This window comes from Balaenoptera musculus, chromosome 11, assembly GCF_009873245.2.
Source record: "Balaenoptera musculus isolate JJ_BM4_2016_0621 chromosome 11, mBalMus1.pri.v3, whole genome shotgun sequence".
NCBI lineage: Eukaryota > Metazoa > Chordata > Mammalia > Artiodactyla > Balaenopteridae > Balaenoptera > Balaenoptera musculus.
Window position 1 is genome coordinate 37,995,198 of NC_045795.1, and position 13,833 is coordinate 38,009,030.

At 40.0% G+C, this 13,833-nt stretch overlaps 1 protein-coding gene across 1 annotated transcript in view; it reads left to right on the plus strand.

The window, feature by feature from the left end:
• Window positions 1–13,833, plus strand: part of STK38 (serine/threonine kinase 38) — a 37,667-nt gene that overhangs the window by 11,070 nt on the left and 12,764 nt on the right. Inside the window, 5 exon segments of the mRNA XM_036868798.1 lie at window positions 1,359–1,410; window positions 2,335–2,457; window positions 4,188–4,271; window positions 8,120–8,243; window positions 10,461–10,615. Coding sequence (XP_036724693.1) covers window positions 1,359–1,410; window positions 2,335–2,457; window positions 4,188–4,271; window positions 8,120–8,243; window positions 10,461–10,615 — 538 coding nt within the window.

Below are 13,833 nucleotides of genomic sequence, written 5' to 3' on the forward strand. Positions count from 1 at the left end.
TAGATCTTTTCACTTCCTGGGAGTTTGGACACAAATTCTTGTTTATCATCTCAGCCTGTGGATTTGTACTGTAATATGATTTCTAACAGTAATTAAATATAATTAAATAAAAATATTCATTTTAACTAAATACTATTATAGCAATAAATATTCATTGACTAAAATAAAACTCATTATCTTCCCATGTTCCTCTCTCTGTGTTTCCTGTCTTGGTTAGTGGCATCATTATCCTCCCACACAAGAAATTCTAAGACTGTTTCCTTGACTCCTTCTGCCAGTTGGTCATCTTTGCAATAGCTCTGTTCACTTCATTCGAGGTTTCCAGCCCTAGTTCCAGGTCTTTACTGTCCGTCTGACTCACCATAGCTTCCAGTTTGCCTCCGTCTTTGTCAGTTGCTTTCCCTGCCAGTCCATCAGCTCATTACTTCGGGCTGCCATTCTGAAATAGAAACCTCATCACATCACTCCGTTGTGCACAAGCCTCTGATAGCTCTGAGGTCTACAGACTAAGAGCCAGCCTTCTCAGTGTGGCATTCCAAGTTGTGTGTGCCTCAGCTGCGCTAGACCACAAGCTGTTGCTTCATGTACCTTGTACTTCTGTTCTTCCCTGCTCTGCTCAGCTTGCCTGTTGTCTGGAATGCTGATAAGTGATAAAGGAGATTCCAGCCCATGTGCTTTCATTTATTATGCTGAATAAGTAAAAGTTGTGTGGAATTGGTTGTAAGGAAGTTTTACTTGTTTCTTTTAGTTTTATCAAATGAGTATGAGACTATAGATCAAAAACATTCTTGGATGCAGTTTCTAAAGTTTAGTACTCCAAGGATTTAGAGTCTTAAGTGTTTTGTTTTTTTGTTTTGGCCGTGCCATGCGGCTTTGAGTCTTAAGATTTAACAGCAGTGCCAGTCACCTTTTTTGAACATTTCCCCCCCTTGAATCTCCAAATTCTGTGTTTACCTTTGTTGTTATTACTCTTTGCTTGGGGCAGGGAGGAGGAGGAAGATGTGAAAGTAAAGGAAGTAGATTTCAGTCAGGGACAAGGAGAGAAACACCCTGATAGAAGAGGTTATCAAACACCAGCTGTTTGTGGTTTGTTAAGGAGGAAATGTTACCAAAAAAAAAAAAAGAGAACTTTTCATTTTGAAATAAGATTCTTTGTTGCATTAACATACAATTTTTGTCAAAATGTAGAACTGACAAAGGGTGAGAATCTTTTCATTTGTCTTAATAACTGTAATTTGTTGTTTTAATGAAGCATTTTGAGATTTACCTGCTTTTATCAGTAAAAAAAAATTGTTTGCATATAGATAATGGAAAGTTATCATTCAAATGTTATTTCATATGTCTTTATTTATTTTTAGACAAAAGAAGTTAGAAAAAGTGATGGAAGAAGAAGGCCTAAAAGATGAAGAGGTAATTAATATTGAAAAGATTTTCTTTGAAACCCAGCGTGGCAGATCATATCTTATCCAGCAAGTTGTTAGCCTTGGTGCACAGGGGAATGGTTTTGACGCAATAACAGGAAATTATGAGGGCTGGTGTACTTCTGGATTTAGGTACTCATGCAGAGGGAGAAGTTAATTATTAAGTACCAGGAGAGGATGACTTCTCTAGGCTCTGTTGTAATAAATTAATTAGCTTTAGAACTCCAAGAAAAGGAAGAGATGAAATAAAATTAAAATTTAAAAAAGCAAATTATAGCATTTTTAATTCACTGAAAAGGCTCCACAGAAGTGGGGCAAATTTCTAAAATCTTTGTCAAGGCAAAATCTCTCTCAAATCAGCCCTTCCCTCCAATGCCCACAGATGTGGCAGAAAATATAGTTAACTCGAAACCATGTAAGGAACTGAAATGGCAGTGGAAATGCTTTCAAAAAGAGGAATGAATCATCGAACCCAGGAAAATGGTGAAAAATACCCAAGACTTGTAGGAACAGTAGAAAGTTAATGCATAAAATGAACCACAATGTGTAAAGAAAATCCAGAGGGAAATTTAAAAACCACACTTTTATATAAGGAAGGTTAAAGGAAAATGTTGGTTGTTTATCCTTCATTAGAAGCCTTAGAAAAGTCGATTGTTGACGTAGGTTAGTCAGAGCCCTCAGAGGAGGCACCGTCTGTTCAGTATGGCTTGGTTATTGTATCTGAAGGCCTGGGAAGGGAGGAGTGATCTTGTAAGGGTCATTCTGTGGTGCTTTCATGTGTGAACAGATGATGCTTAGTCTGGTATGGCCCTGCTTTGCAGGTGGGTTAAACCACAAATACAACTTTGTTGCAGAGTTTCAGAGTTCCAACTCCTCCCCTTCCCACCTCTCTCCCTCTTTATTTAAACATTAGAAACGACTCAGGAGATCAGCACATGCTCGGAAGGAAACAGAGTTTCTTCGTTTGAAGAGAACAAGACTTGGATTGGAAGATTTTGAGTCCTTAAAAGTAATAGGCAGAGGAGCATTTGGTGAGGTAAAAAAACCACAGCGACTTGTCAAATACAGAAATACCACAGAACTTCAAAGCTTCTAACATACCATGAGCTCATGATTCTTGATATAACTGAAGTGTGGAGTGCGTGGGTCAAGCATGCCAGCCCCACATCTTAAGTGTTCTGTCTGTCTGCTTTTTCTTCCCCTTTCCACTGTCCCAGGGATCTGGTTGTTCTCTGCTTTTCCAGAGATGATGTTGATGCTTTAAGTATTGATCTAGAGGGAGAGTTGAAAGGTAGAAAGAAATCAATATTTATTATTTACTGAGTGCTTCTCTCCTATAATCATGACAGTAACTCATTTTATACACGATGAGATGAAGACTCCGAGGGGATGTGTAATGTTCCAGCATCACATAACCATTGAGCAGTGGTACCAGAAGCAGGGCCTAGGTCTTCCTGATCTTAAAGGTCTTGCTTTTCGCATTACACTGCTTCTCCAGGAGCAAACTCACAGCATATCTCCACCCTTTATTTCTTCCGGCCAGATTGGTACAGCTCTAAAAAGATGGCCCTAGGTGACAGAATTTATCGAAATAAGTTATGTAAGTGGTGGTATAGAGTGAAAGCATTTGCAGCTTTGTCCCAGCTGGTCTTGCATGTGCATCCTGCTTGGTCACAAGAGCAGTCTGTTGGGGAGGGTTTGAATGAGCCCATGCAGGATCATCTCCATTCATGGAAAATGCCTAAAGTGGATGACCTACTGATGTATTAGTTTCATTATCATTGTATAAAAGGAGCAGCATAGTATTAAAAACCAGTACCTAGGGGAAATGTGAGTACATATCAAAGGCACAGGTGAAAGATTAAATTGATCCCTCATTGTTCAGAATCCCTGTTGGCCCCTTGAGAGAGGGAAAGGTACAGGACTACCTCTAAAAGAGCTCTCTGTTCAGTGAGGAGGGGACGTGGGACTCGAGGAGAACATAAAGAATGGTGCAGGGAGAAGAAAACATATGTATCTTGGGGGAAGAGGGGCAGGATGTGCAGGAAATTTCCAAGAAGTTTTGTTTGGGTTTGCAGACCATTTATTTTCTTTTCATCATAAATTTTCTGTTCTCTCTAAAAAAAAAAATGGAAAACAGGAAAGAGAAAGGAGAACTGCAGAAAACCCTACTTCCCTGATTATGCTATTAATGGTATTATTTCCCTAATTATGCTATTATCCTATTAATGCTTCCAGGCATTTTTTTTTTTCTATACCTGAGCTTTTGCTATTGTTTTAAACATTGTTGTAATCATTTCCTTAGGTTTTCTGAGCTGACTGCTTGACATGTGCCATGGGTTTAATGAGTCCTTAAGTTCCAGAGTGAGGGTTTGTGTTTTTCTTTTTGGCCACGCCACGTGGCTTTCGGGATCTTAGTTCCCCGACCAGGGTTTGAACCCGGGCCCTTGGCAGTGAAAGTGCCGAGTCTTAACCACTGGATCGCCAGGGAATTCCCACAGTGAGGGTTTAAAATTAGATTGATTTGTTCAACTAGGGAGCCAGAGCTGTTCAGATGTGGAGATATTTGAGGATGTTTCCGGCACTGACTTCACTGTGTGTAATATATCCATTTTGGAACATTGAAAAGCATTTCCTTCTGCTTTGTTATTGCTAGTTGCTTATATAAAAATTGCAGTACTTTTCCAGTTTAAATATTACTTCCTATAACACATGAAAGCATTAGCTTGGCATTGTGAACTTTTGGCATTTCTTTATAACTTTTAGGTGCGGCTTGTTCAGAAGAAAGATACAGGGCATGTGTATGCAATGAAAATACTCCGTAAAGCAGATATGCTTGAAAAAGAACAGGTAAAAGCACAATTGTAGCAGCGATTTTAGTCAGCTTATGAATTTTTGTCTCCTAGAACTGTTCATTTTGCTTAATTGAAGTGTATATTCCTATTTTAGTTTTCTTTAGCCCTGTCATGTATGAATATACATGTAATATTACTTTTCTTTCTCCCCAAAAGGAGTTACATATATTTTAAAAGTACAAATAATGCCTATACATTATGTGCAGACTTCTTAAAGTTGAAAACCTACTAGAGAAATATCTGATATTTGTGTCTCCCAGTTGATCACAAGCTGTCCTTGTCATCAGGAGCCTTTTTTTGAGGTCTTTCTTACTGTGGTAGCATGTTCCTTACTGAATGCTGAGAGATAGAAGTTGTATATACACCTTGGAACTGAGGCTTAGGAATTAGAATTTAGAATTTGCAATCTAGAATGTGTCTTACCACGCTTCATTCTGTACATGCAAACCAAAGTTGGGTCTTCTCAGTGGCTCATCACTACCTAAGACCAGTCTTCTTTTGGAATTCATTTGAAAAAATATAATGCAAACGGCAGAGCAATGCAGATTCTCCTTTAATGATTACGAATACTTTCTAAAACCTCAAACCTACTTTGCAAATAGATTTATAAGATGCATTAAGTACTTCATGTAGAATAACTAAGATTTTAAATATTGGACAATATATTAAAAATGAGAATGCAGACTTTCTATAAATCTAGTTTAATTTAGCAGGTTGCTTAAGAACAGATTGTAATGGGTGACACCTGCAAATATCCTGTAGAATACCAGTTGCTACAGGAGGGCAGAGAGACCCCATGGAAAGGAGAGCTCTGGATACAGAGCCTAAGAGCCGGGATGGAGGCCAGCCCCACACCCAGTCCTTCCTACTGCTCGAGAGGAGGTATAATCACCAAGGCTTCTCTGCCCTTCATTTAAGCACCAGCTCAAAATTTGGGATTTTAATTTTCTCTTTAATTTTCCAATATTACCCAGAAGCTTTAGACTCCCAGGAATTTTGGTCGAGAGTATCAAATACCCTGGCAGTATATCTTCAGACAATATAGTTTATGCTAACACCAACCTTATTCATAATGCACACTAGCCCTATTAATTTATATCTAAAAATTAGTGTGTGATATGGGTGTAGGCACTGAAGGAGTTTCAGTTAATCTTGAAAAGCAAAATGTAAGGCTGTATTGATTAGTCAGTATATTTTGTATTTCACAAGTAAATTCTATTTTTACAAGATAAATTTCCTATAGTTTTAAGCAAGACTCAAAATCTTTCTTTATCAGATGATTAGCATTCAGAATAAAATCGTAAAGAGAAGTACACATCATGAGTTTGACTTATTAATCCTTCATAGCATGTGCCAGAGGTAACAGAAGTGGTAACAGGATGATCCAAACATATTGTGTAAAAACATTTGCTCAAGTACTGTACCTTCTTCAAAATCAGTTTCTAAAAATTTTCTACATGAAAATAAAGGAAATGTCTGTTCAAATTAAGATTTTAAATGATGCATTAACTTAAATTAGTAGCTCACCTTGCTGATGGACTCAGCTCTTAAAGTTTGATCTCAGTGTGGTCCAATTAAAGTTTCTGGCCACAGGCTCTACCTGGGTCAGCCGTCTTGAGGAAGCATGCAGCAGCTTTGTGGGGCAAATCCATCACTTCTGGGTGGGACTGACAAAGTATAGATTCAGAGCCTAACTTTGTAGGTGTAGGTGGCTTATCCAGAGGAAAACTTTTTGCTTGCTATTACAAAACTGAGCAGGAATTACAGCTACCCACTAAGAGTTCAGGTTGTTATTCTGTCCCACAAGATGGAAATTTCTGCTACCTGGAAAATAAATTTTAAAGGATAAGAGACCAGCATGTAGCTAGTCTCTTCATGTTTCTCTTCCAGTGCAAAAGGAAAACCTCAGTTGTGATGCCAGTATAGTGTTAGGATGGAACCAAAGACTGACTTTCATCTCTGCTTTCCTAGTGCCCAGGGTAGCAGCTAGCATGTGATTCCCCCACCCCATTCAGTATTTATGGAACAGGGGAAAGGGAACCTCTGGTGTGAGTTGCACCTCTGGCTCTTCCCTCCCCTACCCTAAAATCACGTGACTCCACCCCTGTATCTTGAGGTTCTTAGCTGCTGTCTCAGCCCCAGGAGAGAAGGGCAAGGTGTGGTCACAGTACCTGTAGCCTTCCCTGTGACAAACTGAGAATGTTGCAGTCACTATCCTGCCCTCTAAGGCGAGTGACAAGTGGCAGTGGTAGTGTCTCTTCTTTTCCGTACATCCCTGCAGTAGGTAGAGGCCTTAACAGGAGACAAGGGAAGCAGAGGTGGGTGAATGCTGCCATGTATGGTCTTCGTGTAGTAATTGACTGGGTCATAGCCAGGGCTGCATTTTAGCAAGCGGCATGAGCATTTCCTCAAAGCATTACTTGGCTTCTTCATGATTTTATAACACTGTTCCTTATCACCCTTATCTTCTTCCATTTTTCCCACCCTCATACTATAAGTAGAGATGTAAAAATGTAAATTTTCTAAGACAGCGGTCCCCAACCTTTTTGGCACGAGGGACCGGTTTCATGGCAGACAGTGTTTCCACGGACTGGCGGGGGGAGGTGGGATGTTTCAGGTGGTAACGCAGGCCACGGGGAGTGGTGGGGAGCAGCAGATGAAGCTTCGCTTGCTCGCCTACTGCTGTGCAGCCCGGTTCCTAACAGGCTGCAGACTGGTACTGGGGACCCCTGTTTTAAGACATTGAATTTATTTAAACATTTCCTAAAGAACAATTTTAGTAGAAACTGAAAACTCAAATGCTTTTAGGCCTGTGGGAGTTAGCATGGAAGAATGAGGCAGGTTAGGTGTAAGACAGGAGAGAGGGCTGGGATCTGTGTCTTTGGTAAAGACATACCAGTAAAACAAACAAGCATACAGCACATTGTCTCAAAACAAAAACCATGGGCCGAGTTTGCCAATAGAAGTGCTGGTTTGTGAACTTGGTATATCTTTACCTCTGAACATATTCTAGGAGGTCCAGCCCTGGAACATATGTTAAGATCAAAACCTCTATTCAAGGATTGGACGGAGTCTTAATAAATTTAGACCTGATTCAACCCAGTTTTGCATCTTGTGACGCTTATATAAGAGGAGAGGGGGTGGGACTTGATAATGTGCAGCAGTGTTTTGATTACTATTATACACTTAAAGTAGATAAACTAAACTTGATAATAATAAATTAAGGAAGTAATTTTCCCAAACCTTTGGCAACTTGGTCTTCCTAGCTAGATATTTCAGTAAAAATAGAAAACGGCAAGGTCATAAATTTGAATCTACAACTTTTCTTAGGTGTTCTTATATTTAAGTTCAGTAAGAACTGATCGAGCACATCCTGTGTGCACAGCAGTGAACTGAATGCTGTGGCATCAGAGCATTCTGGTATTGTCAACCAGGGCATTGTCTTTGCAGATGTCATTGAAGACCTGAGGGAGGATATGTTTAGAGAGTCTCATCTTGGGGACTTCTTTCTATCAAAAAGGATTATTAGAACAAAAAGATATGCAAAAGGATGGTAATTTTAACTAATCAGAGGTTCCATTTATAGCACTGTTAAAGTTTTCCTTTGCATTCAAGCCATTGATTTTGCCATTTTTTAAGCCTTTCATCACTCAAGTTTTCATCACCGAATACCTTCAAGTCAAATGTTGTCAATTTTGAGTTAGTAGGTTTGCCTAAGCATAAATTAGATCTTTTGTATCATCACAGTTTAATACTCAAAACAGTATTTAAATTGTTTAAACAAATATACAGTCTAATAAAGCAGAGCAAGGCTTGTCATTAATCAAATGCGTGTACCTCCAGGTTGGCCACATTCGTGCGGAGCGTGACATTCTAGTGGAGGCAGACAGTTTGTGGGTTGTGAAAATGTTCTATAGTTTTCAGGATAAGCTAAACCTCTACCTAATCATGGAGTTCCTGCCCGGAGGTAATTACTTGACGATGAAAGGTCATTTTTCCTTTTTGTTTTATGGTTTCTCTATCACATCAATTAACCCTCCTTTCTACTTTTAATCGTGCTCACAAAGTTGCTTTCTGTATCTTTTTAGGTCTATAAGGAGGTCAGTAACCTGTCTGTGCTGGGGTGCCTTTCTACAGCTTTAGGGCCATAAAAGTAACCTTCTCCTTCATTCTCATGATTTCAGATGGATATTTCTTTCTTTTCTTTTTCTTTCTAAATATATAGGAATAAACTAGGGGCTTTGCCTACCCTCCTGTCAGTGGAATCATGTATAATTAGTTACCCAAGTGACAGAATTGAAGCTATTACATTCTTTGCTTCAACCTTTTTTCTATAACTTATAAGAAGTGAATTTCTCATTACCTATATTAGTAGCCACAATCAGTTTCTCATTTCTGAGATTTCAAGTTTTATGTAACTCGGCATGTGCATCTTCTGAGACAGCTCCAAAGTACACCCAGAACAGAGCATGCATCTGTTCTGGGGAACACAGTCTGTTTCCCAGGGAGCAGACAAACTGTGAGCACACTGGTAGGAAAGAAAGAAAACTTTTTCTTTTTTGCTTCTATAGCAAAACTAATATAATTGTGGTGTAATATTTGATCTTGTAACAACCTTTAGTTTAGTTTTAGGGTCATCAATAATTTTTTATTAACAACTGATGAAGGCTAGCAAAGAATCTATCTGATAGAATGAGGAGAAACTTTTTAACATTTAGATGCCAGTCGTTAAATCGGAGTAAGAACCAGTTCAGTAACCAGCCAGCCCCTTGACATGTGTCTCCTCAAACCTTACCTGCACCATCTTCCATAGCCTCTCTTGTCTCCTGGACCCTGCCCTTTGCACCTGGTGGAGCTGGCCTGCAGAGCCATAGACCGCCTGGCCTGAGCGCTCTGATCATCTGAGCAAGCCCGCACAGGTGGGGCCACAGCGCTGAGGCCTCACAGATAACTTAGAGCCAGCCTGAGTCTCTGATGTGCCTCCAGATTGAATGCGTGGCTGCCAGGAGTGATAAGGCAATCATGTTTTTCAAGTTTTGGGGCAAAAAGGAGCATTTTAATAAATGGCTTAATTTTTGCCCAAGGGTAAAATATCCACTTTTCTCCAAGAATACAAAAATTCCCTCAAAGTTATAAATTAAATTTAAAAAGCAGGATGGTGCTCTATTAAAATCAAAGGTTTCTATCTCTTTTCCCTGTTTTCTAATATAAATGTCTTCCTATGCGATCTAAACTGAATCTTTCCTGTTTCTTTTAGCTTTAAACTGCTTATTCATATTTCCTTTACTTTTGTCTGACTGTTGAGTTAGGATCGGAATCTTTTTTTCACCATTTTATGTTGATGGTATTAAGCAGAAATAATTAAATTTTGACTTTGCAGAAAACTAAGGTTTCCTTTTAACTGCTAAAATACTGATGTTGTGTTGTAAAAGTTGCATAAAGCATTTTGGTGTATATTTAACTACCTACAATAAAACACTGGAGAAAAAACCCAGCTGATCTAGGGAGGTGTTCACCGTGTACTTTTGGGAGGCAGCTATTACACATCCTAGTCTGTAGCATTTTCAGTTCATATTTAGCTTTTGTTGACTAACACTTTGCTACCTAAATCCCACCTTTTTATTTATGTTCTAGTGTGTTGTGAGTAAACATTGGAGAGCTTGTTCTCAGCCTCCCAGAATTTTTACGTTTCTGTTGTTTGGCATTTCAGCCTCTCTGATAATGGCAGTACAGCCTATGTGGAAATGCCATTTGGTTCTAGGTAGAGAGAAGTTTGCAGATATTTGTGCAAAGTGAAAAGTAAAGTAGCTTTTCCCCCAGTCCAAAAAATTATCTTAAGCAAATTTATTTATCTGTCTACTTATTTATTTATTTTAGTGTGAGAGAAATTTCCTTTCTCTCTCCAAAGTAAAAGGGAAATCACAGCTCAGTGGTCAGCATCGGTTAGCTTAGGTGAAAGTGTTTTGCAATCCCTGGCTGTGAATTTTACCTTTTAAGTGTTAGAAACGGCTACCATTTCTGCTCATATTGGGCATTTCCGCCCGTAGTGGTAATCTCTGGGACAGAGCAGAGGCCTGTTTAGCACCGCCTTACGTTGGCAGATGAGGGAGACATATTGAAAACTGGCATTTATTCATGTGTTGTTTTGTGTGTGTGTGTGTACTTTGTATCTTCTTGTTTCCAGGGGACATGATGACCCTGCTGATGAAGAAGGACACACTGACAGAAGAGGAGACACAGTTTTATGCAGCAGAGACAGTATTAGCCATAGACTCCATCCACCAACTCGGATTCATCCACAGAGACATCAAGCCAGACAACCTTCTCCTGGACAGCAAGGTACTGTGGGGAGTAGCAGCCTGACCAGCGTGTCTTTACCTGTCTGAGCAGCCTCTGCTTTAACACCTGCGTGGCTTGCGGTAATCACAGGAGGGGAGCTGTGAGCTACCCGGTACATTTTTTTCTTTTTCTTACAGGTAAGTTTGCTGTTACTTACTTTCTCTGAAAGGCTTATGAATTCCATAATTTGACTGAACGTTCCTCGTAAAGATAAAGAACATTTTGGAAAATGATGAAGAATAAAATTGATTTAAGTTATTTTGTAATAAAGCCAAAGATAGTCATCTTCTCTTAGCATATAATTGACTATACTAATGCATCACCTATCAAGAACCCTTTTGTTGGGTCAACCTCATCTGTTGAGGATCCCAGCCAAGAACCAGGAAGTAAGGCAACAGCAACAATAATCTGCCACAAAGTTCAGGTTCCAAATCCTGTGCCCTCTTGCTTAAGACAGAGTCCTGCTCAGTCTCTGTAGTCATCTTTGTAGTCATCTTTAGACATGCAAATGAGGTTAGTTCCCTGATTCTTAAACTCACAGCAAATCAGAAGAGAATCCCTGTGCTGCTAAATTGTTGGATGCTCCTTGGCAAGTTCCTCCACTGTCTGGACCTCACTTATCTATAAAGTGAATATATTGATCCAGAGAAGCTCCGAAGTCCCTTCCAGCTCTAAAATTCTAGGTTGTTGTGTTCTGGTACATAGAATTGTTGTCTAGACTGAATTTTTCTTTTAAGTAGGAAAGTAAATTTAATTCTTAGGGTATTTTTCTTTCTTACTGTCTTTTGATAACAGTCTTTGAAAAATCTGAAGTTTTGGTCTACTTTCTTTGGAAACCTTAATCTTTCTGTTTCAGGAGGGTAGGAGGTTTGTCAGATAATTTCTTCTGGTTAATAGTTTTTTTCTTTATTTTAAGAATAATGTATATACGTAGTGGAAAATTTGGACAATACAGAGAGCTATAAAGAAAAGTACCTATAATGTTATCATTCAAAGATAACCACTATTTTAGTAAAATAGCTTCAGTACCTTTTCTGTTTGTGTCAATTTATGTACAGTTAGCATCGTAAAAGTAAATAGCTTGGTATTCTGCTTTTAAAATGTTAATGTATATGAAATTATTTTTCTGTCCTTAAGTTCAGATATATATATATATTTTTTAAACTGCGCCTGATAGAAGGGTTTTCTTTTTTTTTTTTAATTAATTTATTTATTTTTGGCTCCCTTGGGTCTTCATTGCTGCACGTGAGCTTTCTCTAGTTGCAGTGAGTGGGGGCTACTCTTCATTGCGGTGCGTGGGCTTCCCATCGCGGTGGCTTCTCTTGTTGCGGAGCACGGGCTCTAGGTGCGCGGGCTTCAGTAGTTGCAGCGTGTGGGCTCAGTAGTTGTGGCTCTTGGGCTTAGTTGCTCCACCACATGTGGGATCTTCCCGGACCGAACGGATCGAACCCATTTCCCCTGCATTGGCAGGCGGATTCTTAACCAATGCGCCACCAGGGAAGTCCCAGATATATTTTTAATAAAGCAGTAGCCCTACTTTGTGTGGTCTTGGGTTCAGATGCCTTGGTTCTGTACCCCAGGTGCCTTAGTTCTCGCTTAGTTGTAGGCCGTAGTCTGTGTTCAAGGTCAGCAAACATACTGAAGGCCAAGAGCTTGGGGACTCAGTCTAGCTGAGGAGGATTTGGGAACCCTGTTTGGTGCATACATGCTCTCTACAATATGGTAGCCCAGACTTGTAGAGGAGAGCTCATATATGTGTTTAGCCATATAGATTATAGAAGTGAAAATGCAGACATTTTGAGTTCCTGCTGTATACTCAGAAGAGCTACAGAGTTCCCTGAAAATTTAGGTTTGAATAGCATTTGCTCCAGGCACTGCTTTTTTTTTTTTTTTAATAAATTTATTTATTTTATTTATTTATTTTTGGCTGCGTTGGGTCTTCGTTGCTGTGCGCAGACTTTCTCTAGTTGTGGCGAGCGGGGGCTACTCTTTGTTGTGGTGCACGGGCTTCTCATTGTGGTGGCTTCTCTTATTGTGGAGCATGGGCTCTAGGGCACATGGGCTTCAGTAGATGTGGCGCATGGGCTCAGTAGTTGTGGCTCGCGGGCTCTAGAGCTCAGGCTCAGTAGCTGTGGCTCACGGGCTTAGTTGCTCCGTAGCATGTGGGATCTTCCCAGACCAGTGCTCGAACCCATGTCCCCTCCTTGGCAGGCAGATTCTTAACCACTGCGCCACCAGGGAAGCCCCGGCACTGCTTTTTAAGACACTTTTTCTTGGAGGTGTCCAGGTAAATCATGTAATTATGAGAACTATAAAACACTTCCTTGGCTTGCAGAACAGGTTATTTGCAAGTCTTAAAGGAAGATACTAGGAGACACACACACACACACACACACACACACACCCCTAATGGGATAAAAAACCCTCCAAAAACCTGACCCTAAGCAAAGCTTCTGTAACCTTGTACGCTGGGAAGTTTGTATGTTACGGACTGAAGGAAGGTGGTATCATGGAAAGACCACAGATGAGTCATTGGAGCTCAGACCTTGGCCACATCACTTTTAACTGTGTGACCTTGAGCAGTATAGATCCCTGAGCATCAGGAGTCCCTCCCCTGTTTTTGGTTTTACCTCCTTATCTACTTAAAATTTTGGTTAGTGGACATTTGGGCCTGTCTAAAATGTTCATAAGACGTTTGGTCCATGCAAAAAGTTCCTTGCAATTTGGTCCAATCCAAAGTGTCCATGCCAAGTGGTTTTGGACAGAACCAAGTATCAAGGACCTTTTGGCGTGGACCAAATGTCCTGCAAGGAAAATCTCACCACCCCAAGAACACCTTCCTCTTCCTTAGGGCTAGGCATGTGCCAGGTTCCAGGTTAGGAGCCTTACATGCATTAATTCTCATCATTCTTGCCAGGAAGATATCATTATTCCCATTTTCCAGATGAGATCAGAGGGTTGGAGAGGTTAAGTAATCCTGGTCTGGAGAGAGAGAGCATTGATTTCTGCCTTTGGTTCTGCCATTTCACCCCAAAGTCATTTAATGACTCTTGAGTCTGTGAAGTGTGGCTTAAGAATGAGACAGCACACTTAAAGGCATGGTGCCTGCCTCACAGGAGGTGTGAGTTTTCTTTGAAGACAATGATAAAGTCAGAGACTTATGATTGGAATACAGTGTGGCAATATTTGTCAATAACTGTGCAATAAAGTTTATTCCC